The sequence below is a fragment of the Oncorhynchus mykiss genome, chromosome 13, assembly GCF_013265735.2.
Source record: "Oncorhynchus mykiss isolate Arlee chromosome 13, USDA_OmykA_1.1, whole genome shotgun sequence".
In the NCBI taxonomy this organism is placed as follows: Eukaryota; Metazoa; Chordata; class Actinopteri; order Salmoniformes; family Salmonidae; genus Oncorhynchus; species Oncorhynchus mykiss.
In genome coordinates this window covers 7711433-7733966 of record NC_048577.1, presented here as the reverse complement: position 1 = coordinate 7733966, position 22534 = coordinate 7711433, and the positions used below count along the sequence as shown (strand labels likewise).

Below are 22534 nucleotides of genomic sequence, written 5' to 3'. Positions count from 1 at the left end.
CCCTGAACAAGGCAGTTAACCTCTGGTGTCATTATAAATAAGAATTTGTTCTCAACTGACTTGCCTAGTAAAATAAAGGTTACATAAATACAAATGAGGTGGAAATATTGTTATTTTCTGTTTTTATTCTCTCTTCATTCAGACCTGCAGGTGAAGGTGACTCCTGACACAGAGGGACAGAAGACACTGACCTGTAGCACCACCTGTAATCTGACTGACAACCCCACCTACATCTGGTACAGGAACGGACAACGTCTAGATGAGCCCACTTCCCTGCAATACTCTGTCAATAATTCTTATTCAGACAGTTACTCCTGTGCTGTAAAAAGCCATGAGGATATCCAAGCTCCTGCAGTGTGTGAGTGTGAATGCAATTAGTTCTCTACTTAACAAGTATCAATCATTTAAGGCCAACGAGAAGGGACAAATTAAATAGAAATGACAACGTCATACACTCTTAGAAAATAAGGATACAGTATTTTTCCCTGGGGTACAAAAATATAAAAATACACATAATGTACCTTCAAAGATACACATAATGATCTCACATGGTACTGTTAGGTACCTTTTAGGGTACATGTGAGGATAAAGAGTTTATTGATACATTTTTGTACCCCATATTTCAAATATAAAGGAACAATAATCGCTAATACTTTACTTTATCAAAAAATAAATATTGACCGTATTATATTATCATTGTAATTGTGCACCTATTGATGTCAGACATGCACCTAACCCGATGCTCTGTTGCTGATGACTGGGATGATTTCAGCAGCCGGATAAGACACCCTCTTTTGACTGATGACTGACATAAGGGCATGAACGTGACAGGCCTGTCTGGCTGATATAATTCTGATGGTCATAATGCTTCTTGACAGTGTCATAAAGTGTATTTTCTTAGTCCAAGTGACACAGGATGGTCGTAATGCTTCCTGACAGTGTCATAACATGTTTTTTTTTATACAAGTTATCTAAAATATGATGGAAAAAAACATGACTGTAAATAATTCATTACAATAACAAAGGATTTAAGAGACAAACTCTCAAATGAAAGGAAACTTCTTGGCAGGGATTTTTTTTACATTTAATAAATGTTACTGTAGGTGCCATAACCAGCCATAAAGTAACGCAATATATGTCATAAAAGGTGTCAATATATGCATCATGACAGTGTTCTCCATATTATGACAAGTTATGTCAGCTGTTATGACATAATAAGGCATGGTTATCACTGTGTCATAGTGTTAGGACAAATCACAATGCAAGCCAGCTTTTTCAGAAATCCCGGTTGGAAGATTTCTGAAACGGATGAAAAGTTGTTAAAATCTGGGAATTTGGGGAAAGTTACTTGATTTTTTTGAGCTTACTTGCAGGCCTGATGTGGCCTGTTAACCACGAATTTCAAGCCACTGTAGTAGAGTAAAACTAGTCCTCAAAATAAGGCCTCATGAGATATGTAATGTATTGTCATGAAGAGTTTCATTTGAATAATATACGCCTAGGAACTCAGGACTGAAAATGTACGAATTCAACAACCATGTCTCCGTCACTAACAAGTAACTCTACAATTCACTCAAACTGGATAATTATATTGGAGGCATGGCTTAGTGCGTGCATGCTGTTCAGATAGTTATTTTTGGCCACCCATGAGTGGAAGTGTTGTACCAGTTTAAGTGATGTATGGTAGAGGTACAGTTTTGCCACAGACAAGGAACAAATAGCTTTGCAATGCTTTTGTACCTGTGGCGAAAGGTACAATCTGTGTTATAAACTGGGGTACAATCATGTACAGTACCAGTCAAAAGTTTGGACACCTTCTCATTCAAGGGTTTTTCTTTATCTGTACCATGTTCTACATTATAGAATAATGTAGGCATAAAGGCAAAGGGTGGTTACTTTGAAGAATCTGAAATATAAAATATATTTTGATTTGTCTAACACTGTTTTTACTACATGATTCCATGTGATATTTCATAGTTTTGATGTCTTCACTATTATTATACATTGTGGATTAGTAAAAAGAAAGAAAAACCCTTCAATGAGTAGGTGTGTCCAAACTTTTGACTGGTACTGTACCTATAACCAGTGGTGGTTCGAGCTTGTATGGCACCCTGGGTGACACAAATATAAAATCATAACATTTAAAACTATATAAATATAAGAAATACATACAAAAATAAGTAACAAAGACAAATAGAAACAAATTGTAGTATTTAAATACAAATAAAAAGATAATCAAATTATTACACTATTACCCTGTTGCTAACAAAAAACCACACAAATATAACTAAATTGCATAAATCCTATATCACACAAATACACAAATAGAATAACACACTTATAAAGAAGATAACCTGATTATTACACTATTGTACTTCAAACAAGAAACACACAAACTAAATGACACATTTAAGTGCATTACTAATTGCATTAGTACTGTACAAAGTTAGAGGTGCGTAACTCAGACCAGGTTAATTGACCCACAGTCCCACACGGTGACATGATATCATTGACCCACAGTCCCACCCGGTGACATGATATCATTGACCCACAGTCCCACCCGGTGACATGATATCATTGACCCATTGACGTGACATGCGAATGTGGGATAGAAAACCGATCGCTCAAATGTCACTATTCCAATTATTATTTTCGTTTTTTTGTTTTGTGCGGGTTCCCCGTGCTGCCCCCAGCAAGATGCTGCCCCAGGCGGCTGCCTTGAGGTTTTGAGGTCCATTGTGTAGAAAATAGTTTAATAAATCAAGGCTTTGATAAACATAGGGTACACTGGTGGCACCTGCTGGTCCAAATGATTTAGAGCAGTTCAATTATTATTGTTGACGCCCCACACCCCATACAGCATATGCAGTGTAGCCTTTATGTCTTCTACCAAACCAATACCAAACTAACCTGGTGGTTGTTTGACGAAACGAAGATTTGGACGTCATTGATCATGTGCTTCTGATAAAGTGATACAGGCATCGGCATGCTGCTTCGAAATACACCGCTTTGCTATTTCTACACATGCCTCGGAGCTATGGTATCAAACGTAACATCACCACCTATAACTAACAGTACAAAGGAAGACCTTACAGGGCACCACCCCAGAGACATGTGTTTGTACCCTTTTAGCAACAAATCTAAACCTTTATTTCTGAGTGTAGACATATGTCTATATTTAATTTTAATTTTAAATGAACCTGTCCAATACATCTATAACATTGAGTCTCATTATGGTTTCAGGAATTGATCAGTTGCATTTTGTTTCAGGTGTTGTGGGTGAGAGCTGTATGAATGTGACTTACACCCATCAGAGTATCTGTGCTTTGAAAGGGTCAACAGTGGACATATCCTGTTTTTACACACATCCCAGTTGGCATAACGTCACAGAAGTGTCCTGGTTCAGCAAATGGAAGTCTGGTGTAACTAACGATCTGAGCCAGGACCCAGAGTATGCAGATCGTGTGGAATACCAGCGACAAACAGACAAGGACTCCACTCTAAAAATCACAGACCTGAGGGAAAGAGACTCAACTGAGTACAAGTTCAGATTTAAAACAGTTCATGCAGAATGGGGATATACCTTCTCTGGAACAACTCTGTCTGTCACAGGTGTGTACTTTATACTCTACACTCTTAGAAAAAAAGGTGCTATGTAGAACCTAAAAAGGTTATTTGGCTGTCCTCATAGGATAACCCTTTGAAGAACAGTTTTGGGATCCATGTAGAACCCTTAGGGTTCTACATGGAACTCAAAATGGTTCTACCTGAAACAGAAAAGGGTTCTACCTGGAACCAAAATAGGGTTATCCTATGGGGATAGTCGAAGAACCCTGTTTTTCTAAGACTGTATACATGAACTGATTCATGTTTTATTTATCTGGTCCAATAACAGGAGACAATAACCAGAGAAAATATGTCATTTACTCCTTATTCTCAATCTTTCAGGTCTGCAGGTGGAGATGATTCCTGCCACAGTGACTGAGGGACAGAGAGTGACACTGGACTGTAGGACCGTCTGTACTCTGACTGATAACCCCAACCCCTCCTACATCTGGTACAAGTTAGGCCAGCGCCTCACCGACCTAAATAACAGCCTGATCCTCAACCCAGTCAGCAGTGAGGATGCAGGCAGATACTCCTGTGCTGTAGAAGGCTTTGAGGATCTCCCCTCTCCTGAAGAGACTCTCACTGTCAAATGTGAGGATTTTTATTGTATTCTTTACTAAATAACATCATCACTTAGGTCCTTACTGCATGTGCTTACACTCTTTCTGTCATTCAGATGGCCCAAAGAACACACTGGCATCAATCCATCTCTCTGATGAAATAGTGGAGGGCAGTTCAGTGACTCTGACCTGCAGCAGTGATGCCAACCCACCTGTGGACAAATACACCTGGTACAAGAAGATTGGAGCCCACAATCAGTCTTTCTCCTATGGGAACACAGAACTACAGCATGTCTTCAGTCACATCCAGTCATCTGACACCGGGGAGTACTACTGTGAAGCCCGGAATGAGATGGGGACAGACAGGTCTGAGTCTATCAGCATCGATGTGAAATGTGAGTAAAGTACAGCTCAGTGTTGAAATGTTGGAATCAGTTTAAATGTAAATGAATCCATAAAGCATAGCACAGCCAACATTGGTTCCTTTGAATGTTTTGTCTAAGTGAATCATCGATTGGATAGTTATTTGACTGAACTCATGTTTCTTTTACACCAGACGGCCCAAAGAACACCTCAGTGTCAGTCAGTCCCTCTGGTGACATAGTGGAGGGCAGTTCAGTGACTCTGACCTGCAGCAGTGATGCCAACCCACCTGTACAGAGTTATGCTTGGTACAAGAATGGAAGTGTCTCTCAGAGTATCTTCTATGGGAACACAGAACCACAGCAGGTTTTCAGCCAAATCAAGTCATCTGACACTAGACAGTACTACTGCTGGGTCTCGAATGGAATTAGTACAGACAGGTCTCCATCTTTAGACATTGATGTTAAATGTGAGTAAAACATGAGAGTTGCTCAGTGAATGTTAGCCTGGGTAAGAAAAGGGGGGAGGGGTGGGTGTCTTTGTTAACAACAGCTGGTATGTGTTCTCTAATGTTAAGGAAGTCTTTCTCGCCTGAGTTAAAATACCCCGAGCTGCAGACGATACTATTTACCAAGAGAGTTTTCTTCTATATTTTTCGTAGCTGTCTATTTACCACCACAAACCGATGCTGACACTAAAACCACACTCAACAAGCTGTATAGGGCCATAAGCAAACAAGAAAAAGACCATCCAGAGGTGATGTTTCTCATGGCTGGTGGTGTCCAACTAGAGGCGTCAAAACTCTATGTTACCATTACTTCACACACAGAAATGCATACAAGGCTCTTCCTCACCCTCCTTTAGGCAAATCTGACCATAACTCTTATACTCCTGATTCCTGCTTACAATAAAAAACTCAAACAGGAAGTTCCAATGACGCGCTCAATACGAAAGTGGTCTGATGAAGCGGAAGCTAAGCTACAGGACTGTTTTGCTAGCACAGACTGGAATATGTTTCAGGATTAATCTGATAACATTGAGGAGTTTACCACATCAATCGTCGGTTTCATTAATAAGTGCACCAGCGACTTCATTCCTACAGTGACCGTACGTACATATCTCTACCAGAAGCCATTGATTGCAAGCAACATCCATACTGAGCTAAAGGCTAGAACTACCCCTTTCAATGAGTGGGACACTAATCCAGATGCTTATAAGAAATCCTGCTACGACCTCCAACGAGCCATCAAACAGGCAAAGCCTCAGTCCCGGATGAAGATCGAATCGTACTATGTCGGCTCTGACACTCGTCGGATGTGGCAGGGTTTGAACACTATCACGGATTACAAAGGGAAACCCAGCCACGAGCTGCCTAGTGACGTGAACCTACCAAATGTGCTAAATACCTTCTTTGCTCACTGTGAGGAAAGCAATACTGAACCATACATGAGAGATCCAGCTGTTCTGGATGACTGTGTGATCTCGCTCATAGTAGCTGATGTGAGTAAGACTTTTAAGCAGGTTAACATTCACAAGGCTGCCGGGCCGGACGGCCGTGGGGCTGAGAGCATGCGCGGACCAGCTGGCAAGTGTCTTCACTGACATTTCCAACCTCTCCCTGACCCAGTTTGTAATACCTACTTGTTTCAAGCAGACCACCATAGTCCCTGTGCCCAAGAACCCCAAAATAACCAGTCTAAATTGTTATTACCCTGTAGCACTTACATCTGTAGCCATGAAATGCTTTGAAAGGCTGGTCATCACTCACATCACATCACATCCCAGACACAATGGACGCACTCCAATTCGCATACCGATCCAACAGATCCACAGCTGACGCAATCTCTATTGCACTCCACACAGCCCTCTCCCACATGGACAAGAGGAACACCTATGTTAGAATGCTATTCATTGACTACAGCTCAGCGTTCAACACCATAGTGCCCTCCAAGCTCATCACTAAACTCAGGACCCTGTGACTGAACACCTCCCTCTGCAACTGGATTGTATACCTCCTGATGGGCCGCCCCCAGGTGGTGATGGTAGGTAGCAACACAGCCGCCATCCGCCTCAACACAGGGGCCCATCATGGGTGAGTGCTTAGTCCCCTACTGTACTCCCTGTTCATCCACGAACGACTGCATGGCCTCACACGACTCCAACGCCATCATTAAGTTTACTGACGACACAACAGTGTTAGGCCTGATCACCAACGACGATGAGACAGCCTATAGGGAGGAGATTAGTGACTTGGCAGTGTGGTGCCAGGACAACATCCTCTCCCTCAATGTGAGCAAGACAAATAAGCTGAACGTGGACTACAGGAAATGAATTGCCGAGCACGCCCCATCCACATCGACGGGGCTGTACTGTAGTTGAGAGGGTCAAGAGCTTCAAAATTCTAGGTGTCCACATCACTGTAAGTAATTAACATGGTCCACACACACCGACACAGTCTTGAAGAAGTCACGACAAATGAAAAGATTTGTCATGGACCCTCAGATCTTCCAAAGGTTCTACAGCTTCAGCATTGAGAGCATCTTGACTGGCAGCATCACTGCTTGGTATGGTAACTGCTTGGCATCCAACCACAAGGTCCCTGCCATTCAGGACCTCTATACCGGTCAGTGACAAAGAAAGGCCCTACAAATGATCAAAGACTCTGGTCACCCAAGTGATAGAATGTTCTCATTGCTATTGCATGGCAAGCTCTACCGATGCACCAAGTCTGAAACCAACAGGATCCTGAATAGTTTCCACCCACATGCCATGAGACTCCTAAATACTGTAGTTAACCAAATAGCTATCAGCATTGACCGTTTTTGCAGTCTTTTGACTCATCACATTCGCTGCTGCTACTGTGTATTTTCTATCCCGTTTCTTATTCAATTTAACCCTGCATACACTATATATGCTTAAGTATGTGAACACCCCTTCTAATTGCTGAATTTGGCTATTTCAGCCACATCCATTGCTGAAAGGTTTATAAAACAAACATTGGCAGTAGAATGGCCTTACTGAAGAGCTCAGTGACATTAAACATGGGATGCCACCTTTCCAACAAGTCAGTTTGTCAACTTTCTGACCTGCTAGAGCTGCCACGGCCAACTGTATGTGCTGTTATTGTAAAGAGGAAACGTCTAGGAGCAACAACAGCTCAGCCACTAAGTGGTAGGCCACACAAGCTCACAGAACGGAAAATACTTACGCTACAGCATACAATGACATTCAAAATGATTCTGTGGTTCCAAGTTGGTGGCGACAGTTTGGGAAAGCCCTTTCCTGTTTCAGCATGACAATGCCCACTTGCACAAAGTTAGGTCCATACAGAAATGGTTTGTCGAGATTGGTGTAGAAGAACTTGACCGGCCTGCACAGAGCCCTGACTTCAACCTCATCGAACACCTTTGGGATGAATTGAAATGCCGACTGTGAGCCAGGCCTAATCCCCCAACATCAGTGCCCAACTTCACTAATGCTCTCGTGGCTGAATGGAAGCAAAACTTCAACATCTACTGGAAAGCCTTCCCAGAAGAGTGGAGGCCTAGGGACTATAAAGTGGAGGTGGTTCAGTGAACTACGCTTGCATAATGAGAAGCCTAACCCTTACCTGAAGCTTACAACCATTCGCTAATACCTAGCTTTTAGTGCAATGGGCTAACACAGTCTTGAGACGCGAAGACAACCAGTGTTTAGCATCTGGTTGGTCACATAAAGCACCTTTCCAAATGTGTTTATTTTAAGGTTTTGACTAGTTAATGTTCTCTGACCTGTCAATGTCATGTTCTCTTTGATTCGTCTGATAACTGATGCAAGGTCTTGATTGCACTATTGTCACATGATAACCCCCTCCACACATTATCCCTTACCAGATGCCCCCAAAAGCACCTCTGTGTCAGTCAGTCCCTCTGGTGAAATAGTGGAGGGCAACTCTGTCACTCTGACCTGCAGCAGTGATGCCAACCCACCTGTGGACAAATACACCTGGTACAAGACGAATGTGACCTCACCAAAAGCATCAGGACAGAGGTACAGCATCACTAACATCATCTCTGAGGACAGAGGAGAATATTACTGTGAGGCTGAGAATATATATGGACGTCTCAACTCTTCCCCTGTATTTGTGGACGTTCAGTGTAAGTACATCTTTAACGTTTTCCTCATACTTGTAAACTGCTAAAATTATGACAAATCAAGAAACATTTTACTATACAACATCCACATCTGTCAATATGTATTTTCACAATGTGAATGTAATTATTTCTAACTGACCTGTAAATCTGCTGGTTTACCTTATTCACTAAATCTAATATCTTCATAAAGCCAAGATAAGTTCTACACTTGTTGTATTCGGTGCATGTGACAAATAACGTTTGATTTGATAATACTATAACCAAGATGTTAATGACTTTATATTGAACCTTTGTCAGATGACCCAAAGAACACCTCAGTGTCAGTCAGTCCCTCTGGTGAAATAGTGGAGGGCAGTTCAGTGACTCTGACCTGCAGCAGTGATGCCAACCCACCTGTGAAGCGTTATACCTGGAACAAGAAGAGTGGCCATCAGTCTGTCTCCTATGGGAACACAGAACCACAGCAAGTCTTCAACCAAATCAAGTCATCTGACACTGGAGAGTACTACTGTGAGGCCTGGAATGGGATTAAAACAGGGAGGTCTGAGTCAATCAACATCGATGTGAAATGTGAGTAAAGTTCAGATCAGTGTTGGAATGTTGGAATCAGTTTAATGAAATCAATAATTTTAACTGAATTATACTAAACAATAATCATAGCCCAAATCTCTTTATTTTAATGTTTTGTGTAACTGAGTAATCTTTTGGATAGTTCTCTGACTGAACTAATGTTTATTTTACACCAGATGGCCCAAAGAACATCTCAGTGTCAACCAGTCTCTCTGGTGAAATAGTGGAGGGCAGTTCAGTGACTCTGACCTGCAGCAGTGATGCCAACCCACCTGTGGACAAATACACCTGGTACAAGAAGAACGTAACCTCACCAAAAGCATCAGGACAGAGTTACAGCATCACTAACATCATCTCTGAGGACAGAGGAGAATATTACTGTGAGGCTGAGAATAAATATGGACGACTCAACTCTTCCCCTGTATTTGTGGACGTTCAGTGTACGTACATCTTTAACGTTTTGGTCATACTTAAACTGCTTAAATAATGATGAGTCAAAAAACATTTTAATATACACATCTCTGAATATGTATTTTCACAATGTGAATGTAATTATTTCAAACGGACCTGTACGGACTGGTTTACTTTATTTGGTAAATCTAATGTTCTCAGAAAGAAAAGATAATATACAGTACAAGTCAATAGTTTGGACACACCTACTCATTCCAGGGTTTTTTATTTATTTTTACTATTTTCGACATTGTAGAATAACAGTAACGACATCAAAACTGTGAAATAACACATGGAATATTTTAGTAACCTAATTTATTTTTTTTACAAATCAAAATGTATTTTATATTTGAGATTCTTCAAGTAGCTACCCTTTGCCTTGATGACAGCTTTGCACACTCTTGACATTCTCTCAACCAGCTTCATGAGGTATTCACCTGGAATGAATTTAAATTAATTAATAGCTGTGCCTTGTTAATTTGTGGAAATTATAATGGTCTTTTATCAGATGGCCCAAAGAACACCTCAGTGTCAGTCAGTCCCTCTGGTGAAATAGTGGAGGGCAGTTCAGTGACTCTGACCTGCAGCAGTGATGCCAACCCACCTGTGAAGCGTTATACCTGGTACAAGAAGAGTGGCCATCAGTCTATCTCCTATGGGAACACAGAACCACAGCAAGTCTTCAACCAAATCAAGTCATCTGACACTGGAGAGTACTACTGTGAGGCCTGGAATGGGATGAAGACAGGGAGGTCTGAGTCAATCAACATCGATGTGAAATGTGAGTAAAGTACAGATCAGTGTTGGAATGTTGGAATCAGTTTAATGAAGTCAATAATTTGCATTAATCCTAAACCATATCATAGCCCAAATCTCTTTATTTTACTGTTTTATGTAAGTTAATAATCTTTTGGATAGTTCTCTGACTGAACTCATGTTTTTTTTTACACCAGATGGCCCAAGGAACACTTCAGTGTCAGTCAGTCCCTCTGGTGACATAGTGGAGGGCAGTTCAGTGACTCTGACCTGCAGCAGTGATGCCAACCCACCTGTCCAGAGTTACACCTGGTGGTACAATAAGAATGGAGGTGACAATAAGAGTATGACAGGACCACAGCATGTCTTCAACCAAATCCAGTCATCTGACACTGGAGAGTACTACTGTGAGGCCTGGAATGGGATGAAGACAGGGAGGTCTGAGTATATCGACATTGATGTGAAATGTGAGTAAAGTACAGCTCAGTGTTGGAATATTGGAGAAACTAACATCTAAAATGTATCAACCATTTGAACGACATTGGTCCTAAAGTCGAGCATAAGGCTGTTAGTCCTAGATTCACATTGGTCCTAAAGCAGAGCATAAGGCTGTTAGTCCTAGATTCACATTGGTCCTAAAGCAGAGCATAAGGCTGTTAGTCCTAGATTCACATTGGTCCTAAAGCAGAGCATAAGGCTGTTAGTCCTAGATTCACATTGGTCCTAAAGCAGAGCATAAGGCTGTTAGTCCTAGATTCACATTGGTCCTAAAGCAGAGCATAATGCTGTTAGTCCTAGATTCACATTGGTCCTAAAGCAGAGCATAAGGCTGTTAGTCCTAGATTCACATTGGTCCTAAAGCAGAGCATAATGCTGTTAGTCCTAGATTCACATTGGTCCTAAAGCAGAGCATAAGGCTGTTAGTCCTAGATTCACATTGGTCCTAAAGCAGAGCATAAGGCTGTTAGTCCTAGATTCACATTGGTCCTAAAGCAGAGCATAAGGCTGTTAGTCCTAGATTCACATTGGTCCTAAAGCAGAGCATAAGGCTGTTAGTCCTAGATTCACATTGGTCCTAAAGCAGAGCATAAGGCTGTTAGTCCTAGATTCACATTGGTCCTAAAGCAGAGCATAAGGCTGTTAGTCCTAGATTCACATTGGTCCTAAAGCAGAGCATAAGGCTGTTAGTCCTAGATTCACATTGGTCCTAAAGCAGAGCATAAGGCTGTTAGTCCTAGATTCACATTGGTCCTAAAGCAGAGCATAAGGCTGTTAGTCCTAGATTCACATTGGTCCTAAAGCAGAGCATAAGGCTGTTAGTCCTAGATTCACATTGGTCCTAAAGCAGAGCATAAGGCTGTTAGTCCTAGATTCACATTGGTCCTAAAGCAGAGCATAAGGCTGTTAGTCCTAGATTCACATTGGTCCTAAAGCAGAGCATAAGGCTGTTAGTCCTAGATTCACATTGGTCCTAAAGCAGAGCATAAGGCTGTTAGTCCTAGATTCACATTGGTCCTAAAGCAGAGCATAAGGCTGTTAGTCCTAGATTCACATTGGTCCTAAAGCAGAGCATAATGCTGTTAGTCCTAGATTCACATTGGTCCTAAAGCAGAGCATAATGCTGTTAGTCCTAGATTCACATTGGTCCTAAAGCAGAGCATAATGCTGTTAGTCCTAGATTCACATTGGTCCTAAAGCAGAGCATAATGCTGTTAGTCCTAGATTCACATTGGTCCTAAAGCAGAGCATAAGGCTGTTAGTCCTAGATTCACATTGGTCCTAAAGCAGAGCATAAGGCTGTTAGTCCTAGATTCACATTGGTCCTAAAGCAGAGCATAAGGCTGTTAGTCCTAGATTCACATTGGTCCTAAAGCAGAGCATAAGGCTGTTAGTCCTAGATTCACATTGGTCCTAAAGCAGAACATAAGGCTGTTAGTCCTAGATTCACATTGGTCCTAAAGCAGAGCATAAGGCTGTTAGTCCTCGACTCAATCAGTGTTAATCGGCGACAGCCGACACTCACATAGCTGGTGTTTTGGCGGTGTCGGAGGTGTAACTGCATTGTAGCTTTCTAACTGGTGAGCAGCTGCTCTTGATCATTATCATGAATACCTACCCATCCCAGCTGGTCTTGATCATTATCATGAAGACCTACCCATCCCAGCTGGTCTTGATCATTATCATGAAGACATACCCATCCCAGCTGGTCTTGATCATTATCATAAAGACATACCCATCCCAGCTGGTCTTGATCATTATCATAAAGACATACCCATCCCAGCTGGTCTTGATCATTATCATAAAGACATACCCATCCCAGCTGGTCTTGATCATTATCATGAAGACCTACCCATCCCAGCTGGTCTTGATCATTATCATGAAGACATACCCATCCCACTCCCATTAGAAGTTCACAACGAGAATGGCAATATAGAAATAATGACGCTCAAATTAAAATCATGAATTAAAATAATGATAATTTCTATCAGCCTAATTGAGGTGTAGATTACATCTCACATTCCAGTGTTCCAACTTGTAAACAAAACTGCATGAGATTTCCCTTAATGGGACTCTGTGCAGCCAATGACAATGTGCTCTTGAGGTATATTGCCCGGATTTACTTGTGGATTTGACAGCTCTAATGCAGTTCCAACTACTACACCGCCAAAACAACCGCAATGCAGGTGTCGGCTATCGCAGATGTCATAGAATCTAGGCCTTAATGCATTTTTTAAAAATTATTTACTAGACGGTCCAAAGAACACCTCAGTGTCAGTCAGTCCCTCTGTTGAAATAACGGAGGGCAGTCCAGTGACTCTGACCTGCAGCAGTGATGCCAACCCACCTGTGCAGATTTACATCTGGTACAAGAAGAATGGAGCTGAAACCTCAATTAGACATTCTGGATGGAGTTACAGGATCACTAACATCAGCCCTGAGGACAGAGGAGAATACTACTGTCTGGCAGTGAATGAAGTTGGATGCAAAAGATCAAAGCTTGTTCCTCTAAATGTTTTGTGTAAGTATTGCAGATCCTCTCCATCTTGTACTCGTGTGGTTTAACAGATATATTTAAAAAACTCAAAATGAAAGTATTGTGACACAACCACTTTGGGACATTCATCTTTCTATCAGGTAAACCAAAGACCACCTCCGTGTCAGTCAGTCCCTCTGGTGAAATAGTGGAGGGCAGTTCAGTGACTCTGACCTGCAGCAGTGATGCCAACCCACTTGTGGACAAATACACCTGGTACAAGAAGAATGGAGCTTCACTGAAAGGATCTGAAAACACCTTCCTCATCACCAACATTAACTTGGAGGACAGTGGAGAATACTACTGTGAGGCTGAGAATGAATATGGAGGTCTCAACTCTTCTACAATTTATGTAGATGTTCAGTGTAAGTACACCTAACCATCTCATCTTTTGATGAGAGAATCACACATCTTTATATTTCACTCATAGAATAAACTCAGCAAAAAAAGAAACGTCCCTTTTTCAGGACTCTGAAAAATAAGATAATAAGATAATTCGTAAAAATCCAAATAACTTCACTGTAAAGGGTTTAAACACTGTTTCCCATGCCTGTTCATTTTTTTAAATTGTACCTTTATTTAACTAGGCAAGTCAGTTAAGAACAAATTCTTATGTTCTGAAGTTCCTGTTCAGGGGCAGAACGACAGATTTCGTACCTTGTCAGCTCGGGGGTTTGAACTTGCAACCTTCCGGTTACTTCCAACAACTTCCAACACTCTAACACTCTAACCACTAGGCTACCCTGCCACCCCAATGAACCACAAACAATTAATGAACATGCACCTGTGGTATGGTCGTTAAGACACTAACGGCTTACAGACGGTAGGCAATTAAGGTCACAGTTCTGAAAACTTCTGGACACTAAAGAGGCCTTTCTACTGACTCTGAAAAACACCAAAAGAAAGATGCCCATGGTCCCTGCTCATCTGCGTTGTCATGCCTTAGGCATGCTGCAGGGAGGCATGAGGACTGCAGATGTGGCCAGAGCAATAAATTGCGATGTCCGTACTGTGAGACGCCCAAGACAGCGCTACAGGGAGACATGACGGACAGCTGATCGTCCTCGCAGTGGCAGACCACGTGTAACAACACCTGCACAGGATCGGTACATCCGAACATCACACCTGCGGGACAGGTACAGAATGGCAATAACAACTGCCTGAGTTACACCAGGAACGCACAATCCCTCCATTAGTGCTCAGACTATACGCAATGGGCTGAGAGAGGCTGGACTGAGGGCTTGTAGGCCTGTTGTAAGGCATGTCCTCACCTCACATCACCGGCAACAACGTCGCCTGTGGGCACAAACCCACTGTCGCTGGACCAGACAGGACTGTCAAAAAGTGCTCTTCACTGATGAGTCGCGGTTTTGTGTCACCAGGGGTGATGGTCAGATTCGCTTTTATCGTCAAAGGAATCAGCGTTACACCGAGGCCTGTACTCTGGAGTGGGATTGATTTGGAGGTGGAGGGTCCGTCATGGTCTGGGGCAGTGTGTCAATGCATCATCGGACTGAGCTTGTTGTCATTGCAGGCAATCTTAACGCTGTGTGTTACAGGGAAGACATCCTCCTCCCTCATGTGGTACCCTTCCTGCAGGCTCATCCTGACATGACCCTCCAGCATGACAATGCCACCAGCCATACTGCTCGTTCTGTGCGTGATTTCCTGCAAGACCGGAATGTCAATGCTCTGCCATGGCCAGCGAAGAGCCCGGATCTCAATCCCATTGAGCACGTCTGGGACCTGTTGGATCAGAGGGTGAGGGCTAGGGTCCTTCTCCCCAGAAATGTCTGGGAATTTGCTGGTGCCTTGGTGGAAGAGTGGGGTAACATCTCACAGCAAGAACTGGCAAATCTGGTGCAGTCCATGAGGAGGAGATGCACTGCAGTACTTAATACAGCTGGTGTCCACACCAGATCCTGACTACTACTTTTGAGTTTGACCCCCCCTTTGTTCAGGGACACATTGTTCCCTTTCTGTTAGTCACATGTCTGTGGAACATGTTCAGTTTATCAATCTCAGTTGTTGAATCTTATGTTCAGACAAATAATTTTACGTTAGGTTTGCTGAAAATAAATGCAGTTGACAGTGAGCGGACGTTTCTTTTTTTGTTGAGTTTACCTCCAAGTTCCATAATTCTCCTCATGTAAAACACTGTTTTAAAACACTGTATTGGTTCATATTGTCCACCAGATGGCCCAAAGAACACCTCAGTGTCAGTCAGTCCCTCTGGTGAAATAGTGGAGGGCAGTTCAGTGACTCTGACCTGCAGCAGTGATGCCAACCCACCTGTGCAGAATTACACCTGGTACAAGAAGAATGTAACCTCACCAGTATTGTCAGGACAGAATTACAACATCACTAACATCAGCTCTAAGGACAGTGGACATTACTACTGTGAGGCCAGGAATAAAATAGCATCTGAGAACTCTACAGCTCTGAGGATCATTGTAGCAGGTAAAGGTTCATCTTCAATATGCAAAATACACAATTACATGTTTCAATCTAATCTAAATTTGGCTTATTACACTTGACTTTTGTGTTGGCTTATACGATTCCCAAGCCTTTAATGTGATTTTCTTTTCAGTTTACAACATACCATGTACTCATATCATTTATATTTTATTATAGGGAAACATACCTCAATTAAGACTGCAGCTGTAGGAATCATAATTATTGTTCTGGTTCTCATACTCTGTCTCTCTGGCTTCATGTGGTTCAGGTGAGTGAACATTTAGCTTTTTAACACTCTGATTTGTTACTAACTTCATTCATCATTAGTTAAATGAATGTCCAAAACAGGAAGAAGGCATCCAACTCCACCTCTGGCACAATAGAAACAAGAGATACAGCAGATGAGGGACAGGTGAGTCCGTTGGAATCAGAAGATGACTGTGATGACTGTGTATTCTTTGTGGAACTGTGTATTCTTTTTTCTACTCATGTTGTCTATACTCTTTCCCCATCAGGGAGACTCTACTCTCCTTTATGACAACGTCTTAGGCATGGCCATGCAGCAGAGACAGCAGTCACCGTCGAGTCAGGATGACGTTCACTACACCAGCGTCCACGTCTCTCCCTCCAAAAACCCGGAAGAGCTTTGTGCTCCATCGTGCAACTGCCTCAACCCCAGAAACAGGACAGAGATGTCCAGTACACTGCTGTGAAATTCAACCTCCCCAGTGCTGCCACTTGGTGAGCATATTCTGCATTAAGGTCATTCATATGCTGCGGCTTATTGTAGTAGATGTCATCAATAACCAAAACAGTGACCTCTAGTGATGCCATTTCCAACTTCTTAAGGATCAGCGTTCCGTCAACGGGACAGTTGTAAATCATGCAGCGCATTATATCAAGATCACCGATTTTAGAGTAACAACAAATGTCGGTACATAGAAGTGTCTTTTATAGACTGAAAGCCTTCATTCTTGTTAATATAACTGCACTGTCCAATTTATAGTAGCTATTACTGTGAGAAAATGCCATGCTATTGTTTGAGGAGAGCTCCTAACAACTAAACCCTTTTTTCAACGCGATAGGTTTTATAAATTCACCTCTGAAGGTGAAATGTGTACTTACATTCTGAAATCTTGCTCTGATTTATCATCCCAAGGGTCCCAGAAATAACATGAAGTGTCATTTTGTTAGATAAAATCCTTTTTCATATCCTAAAAAGGTCCATATAGCATACAATATCGATGTATTTTATTTTATTTCCACTTGTTCAATTTGTAAAGAAAATAATCTGTGAACATCTCACCCTAAACGTTGTTTGAATGAGTCAAATCACGTTCGTAAATATTCCTCAGAGATCCTAGAAGGTAACAAGATTCTACTATTTCATTAGGGGTCTAGTATATCCTATAGGACACCATATTTGGTCACGTGGGCGGCCATCACTTGAACAACTGTACGTTTGTTAAATAAGAACCAATCAGGGTCAAAAAAAGCTAGCTAGATAGCCAATGAGCTGGGCTTTACGGGAGTATCCAAAAACCATGTATATGTTGTAAAATGTATCTTCTAACCTTGTACGACAGCATGCCTTTTAATTTTGGACAAAAATTATAAGGATAATTCAGAGTTATGATGTTATGAAAACTGGTTGTTTTGCAGATGCTGAACTTATAACATGGCTACTAATACTTGGAAAGCTAAATCAAAGTCCAAGCATTCAGATTTGACGATATTCTTTGCAGAAAAATGGAATATGAATGCGAACGTCTCCTTCACGATTTGCTCAAATGTACCTGGGGACAGGATCAGTCATAGTCCAAGTTATCCATCTGAAACTTTGCACACACACTGCTGCCATCTTGTGGACTCTATCGGAATTACAACCAGAGTGATGGATTTAACAGTGACATTTCTCTTGCATTTCAAAGATGGTGGTAAAAAAAACACTGGTTGGTGTTTTCTTTGTATTTTCTTCTACCAGATCTATTATGTTATATTCTCCTACATTCAATTCACATTTCCACAAACTTCAAAGTGTTTCCTTTCAAATGGTACCAAGAATATGCATATCCTTGCTTCAGGGCCTGAGCTACAGGCAGTTAGATTTGGGTATGTCATTTAGGCGAAAATGTAAAAAAAGGGGGATATCCCATAATATTGTAAACTACCAACCCAATAATGGACAATGACGGAGGGATGTGATGATGAGTTTGAGGAACTGTTCTCAGTGCGTTCCAAATGGTACCCAATTCCTTCTTTAGTGCACTACTGAGCGCTATAGGCTCTGGTCAGAGGTAGTGCACTATAAAGGGTATAGGGTGCTGTCATTTGGGACAAAGATTTGCATAATCTCTGTTTCTCTCTCCTCAGACTCACGGCGGCACAAGCAGCTGAGGAGGACACCTCTGAGATCTACAGAACAGTCAACAAACCCAGAACCAAGACCACCTGAACACAACAAAACCAAGAACACCTGAACACAACAAGCCCCAAACCAAGAAGAACTTAAAACAACAATCCCAGAACCAAGAAGACCTGAACACAACAAACTGTTTTTAAGAAATGTTTGCAAAAAACTAAACAACTGAAATATAAATTTACAGAAGTATTCAGACCTTGGTTGATGCGCCATTGGCAGCGATTACAGCCTCGAGTGTTCTTGGTTATGATGCTACAAGGTTATACATTTTTTACAGCAATACATTTTGTTTCATATGTCTGTTACGCAAATAAATTCAATTCATTTATATACACTTAATATAAGTTTGCTAGATTTAAAAAAAATATTTGTTTCATTGTTTTTTATCACAAAGTTATAGCACAATTTTGACTCAAATTTAAGGAAATAGTTATTCTTGATTCAATGTTTCTTATTAATTTTATCATTTTTGTTTTTTACTAATGTGTGAAGTGTAAACAATCTATCATAAACTTCATTGTCATTGTTTTTACCTTATTATGACAGTATTTTCAGTGGAGAGAAAATTAAAAGCTTTTAAAATCACAATCTTGTACTGTACATACAGTAACTACAAATAATACATTTACATTAGTTTGTAGAGCAATAGTGGTTTATTCACCTTCATAATCATTATTTCCATACAAAATGTACACACACACTTTCAGAAGAAGCAAAGTCCAGCTCCTAGACACACAACCAGTTACATAAAATATTATGTATTGTCATTTTTTTAAATGCAGACACAATATGACTCAATAAACCGAGACAGACAGACAGACTTGTATGCATGGCAGGTCTAAAAAAAAAAATAATTTGGCCAAATACTCAGTCAGCTGAAGACACCTCTTTCACACAAAATGGCCGTTCAGACTTTCGGTATCGCTGAACAATGTCTGCTTTATGTAGCTAACAAGCTTGCTGGGATAGCTAGTTCACTAAATTCAAAAGCCACTCCCACGTCAACTCTTAATAACACAGTATTTTTACATGGATGCTTTACTATTTATTTTTAAACATTATTTTACCTTCAATTTTGTGTATATTCATTGGTATCTTTATCTACTGCCATATTCTGTTTGAATCTTGTTTGGTTAGGCAGGTAGCCTAGTGGTGAGAGTGTTGGGCCAGTAACAGAAAGGTTGCTGGATCAAATCCCCAAGCTGAAAAGGTAAAAATCTGTCATTCTGTCCCTGAACAAGGCAGTTAACCCAGTAGGCTGTCATTGTAAGTAAAAACTTGTTCTTTACTGACTTGCAAATTTAAATAAAGGTTCAATTAAAATCCTCTGCTGGTTTCCCCTGACTCTGCCCATTTCTTTCTTGATTGGCCATTATCAAAAAAAGACCTTGTGAGCATCGTAGATTCACATGTTTCAATCTCAGATTGGATTGTCTGAATTCGCTAGTCAAGTGTCAATCCCGGAAAAAAAAAACATTGACGAAAGATATTTTGAGAAAATGTGACCTTTTTCAGGAAACTAGTTGTGTGTCGCAGGTCATTACTTCACAGGAGAGCCATTAGAACGTAAACTTTTTTAAATCAAAATGAATTTTTTGGCAACAATGCCTTCTTGAACATGTGAACTTTCATGTGCCTTAATAACAATCTTGTATTCCATCTGTAAATACAAATACAATTGTTAAATTATGAGCCTAGTTGGTTTAACCAGAGAAAAAGTCAGCAACCTTCCCGCTAGCCATGATTGGCTAAGACAATGAGTGGGTTGGACAGGCCGAAAGATGATTTCTGATTGGTCTGCCATAAGCAGACTTCTGTCTATTTGAGCTGGTCAGTAAATCTAGGTAATCCTATCTAACGTGGCTTTTATTTTTTTATTGCGTAGTAAAACAACGTAAATCTAATGTCAAATTAAAGTGTACTATTAGCTAGCTAACACTAGCTGGCTGGCTCGCTAGCTAACGTTATGTGTATGCTCTCTACTTTCTGGAGGGCCGAGTTTTGAAATCAGTGGAATTCTAATATGATAGCTAAGGAGATGGAGAAAACACCTGTCTCTGGATTACATCTTCCAACTAAGGGCAACCAAATCATCAGGAGACGCGTCGAACAATGATGTATAAGGGTAAGAGATTCTAGCTAGCTACATTTTCAGATATTACACGTTTCTAAATTTGACATAAAGTCTTTTCATTTGCTACCGGGATCGATATGACAACAGCCAGTGAAAGTGCAGGGCGCCAAATTTAAACAACAGAAATCTCACAATTAAAATTCCTCAAACATACAAGTATTTTACACCATTTTAAATATAAACTTGTTGTTAATCCCACCACCGTGTCTGAATTTAAAAAGGCTTTATGATGAAAGCACACCAATTGATTATGTTAGGTGAGTGCCTAGTCACAGAAAAACACAGCCATTTTTCCAGCCAAAGAGAGGAGTCCCAAAAAAGCAGAAATAGAGATAAAATGAATTACTAACCTTTGATGATCTTCATCAGATGACACTCATAGGACTTCATGTTACACAATACATGTATGTTTTGTACGATAAAGTTCCTATTTATATCCAAAAATCTCAGTTTATATTGACGCGTTATGTTCAGTAGTTCCAAAACATCTGGTGATTTTGCAGAGAGCCAGATCAATTTACAGAAATACTCATAATAAACATTGATAAAAGATACAAGTGTTATACATGGAATTATAGATCCACTTCTCCTTAATGCAACCGCTGTGTCAGATTTCAAAAAATCTTTACAGAAAAAGCACACCATGCAATAATCTAAGTACAGCGCTCAGACACAAAAACAAGCCATACAGATATCCGCCATGTTGTGGAGTCAACAGAAGTCAGAAATAGCATTATAAATATTCACTTACCTTTGATGATCTTCATCAGAATGCACTCCCAGGAATCCCAGTTCCTCAATAAATGTTTGTTTTGTTCGATAAAGTTCATAATTTATGTCCAAATACCTCCTTGATGTTCGCGCATTTTGTTCACAAATCCAAATTCATGAGGCGCGGTCACTAGGTCCAGACGAAAAGTAAAAAAGTTCCATTACAGTCCTTTGAAACATGTCAAACGATATATAGAATCAATCTTTAGGATATTTTTAACATAAATCTTCAATAATGTTCCAACCGGAGAATTCCTTTGTCTTCAGAAATGCAATGGAATGCAGGTCGCTCTCACACGAGCACACGTGATCAGCTCATGCCAGACACCTGATTGAAAGAGCTCTCATTCCCTCCTCCTTCATAGTAGAAGCCTGAAACAAGGTTCTAAAGACTGTTAACATCTAGTGGAAGTCTTAGGAAGTGCAATATGACCCCATAGACACTGTATATTCGATAAGCAATGAGTTGAAAAACTACAAACCTCAGATTTCCCACTTCCTGGTTGGATTTTCTCTCAGGTTTTTGCCTTACATATGAGTTCTGTTATACTCACAGACATATTATGCATATCTTAGCTTCTGGGCCTGAGTAGCAGGCAGTTTACTCTGGGCACCTTATCCATACAAGCTACTCAGTACTGCCCCCCAGCCATAAGAAGTTGTTCAAGTGTACTGTTAGCTAGCTAGCTAATGTTAGTTGGCTTGCTAACTAATGTGTATGATCTTAATTCATATCTCAGAGCCACTAGTTTTAGCCTAATGTTAGCTAGCTAACATTGAACCTGGTTGGCTAGTGACCTGCAGATTCATACAGGGTAGTAAAGTCATGAGTTGGGATTATGGTTCATTGTTTACCTAGGTAGCTAGCTACATGTCATAACAAAATAGTATCTTCTTAGTGTTGCCAGAGCGCAGAATAACTGATGGATTTACCAACGCTCAACACCATTTGAATATGGCCGTGTTAGTAAACGTTGGTAAAAAGCGTAATTAAATTGTTGCCAGCAGCACAGATACAGTCACCAACGCTCTGGATAACATGAAAAAAGCCGAATCAGTTCTGCTAGGGTGAGTAAAATGGTCAGAGTAGGGTTTTATCTTATTATGTGTCTGGAAGTAGCTAACAAGCTAGCTAATTAGCTTGGGTGCTTGCCTGCCATTGTGAGGTCAGAACGTTCGGATCAACGCGACTCATCGGCCAGAGCATCCCGTGTGTGTTTTGAACGTGAAATGCTCAGAGTTTATGAATGGACAATAGGACAGCACAGTTGCAGT

At 40.9% G+C, this 22534-nt stretch overlaps 1 protein-coding gene across 1 annotated transcript; it reads left to right on the top strand.

The window, feature by feature from the left end:
- Positions 1 to 93: 93 nt before the first annotated feature.
- On the top strand, positions 94 to 19594 carry LOC110493317 (B-cell receptor CD22). Its single transcript, XM_036942569.1, has 17 exons — positions 94 to 358; positions 3271 to 3612; positions 3949 to 4200; positions 4286 to 4564; positions 4726 to 5001; positions 8405 to 8668; positions 8963 to 9235; positions 9412 to 9675; positions 10194 to 10466; positions 10639 to 10908; positions 13191 to 13460; positions 13577 to 13840; positions 15672 to 15935; positions 16110 to 16200; positions 16281 to 16344; positions 16448 to 16673; positions 18306 to 19594. The coding sequence occupies exons 1-16, from the start codon at positions 94 to 96 to the stop codon at positions 16643 to 16645; spliced, it is 3909 nt and encodes a 1302-aa protein (XP_036798464.1). The 3' UTR covers positions 16646 to 16673; positions 18306 to 19594.
- The last annotated feature ends 2940 nt before the right edge of the window (positions 19595 to 22534 follow it).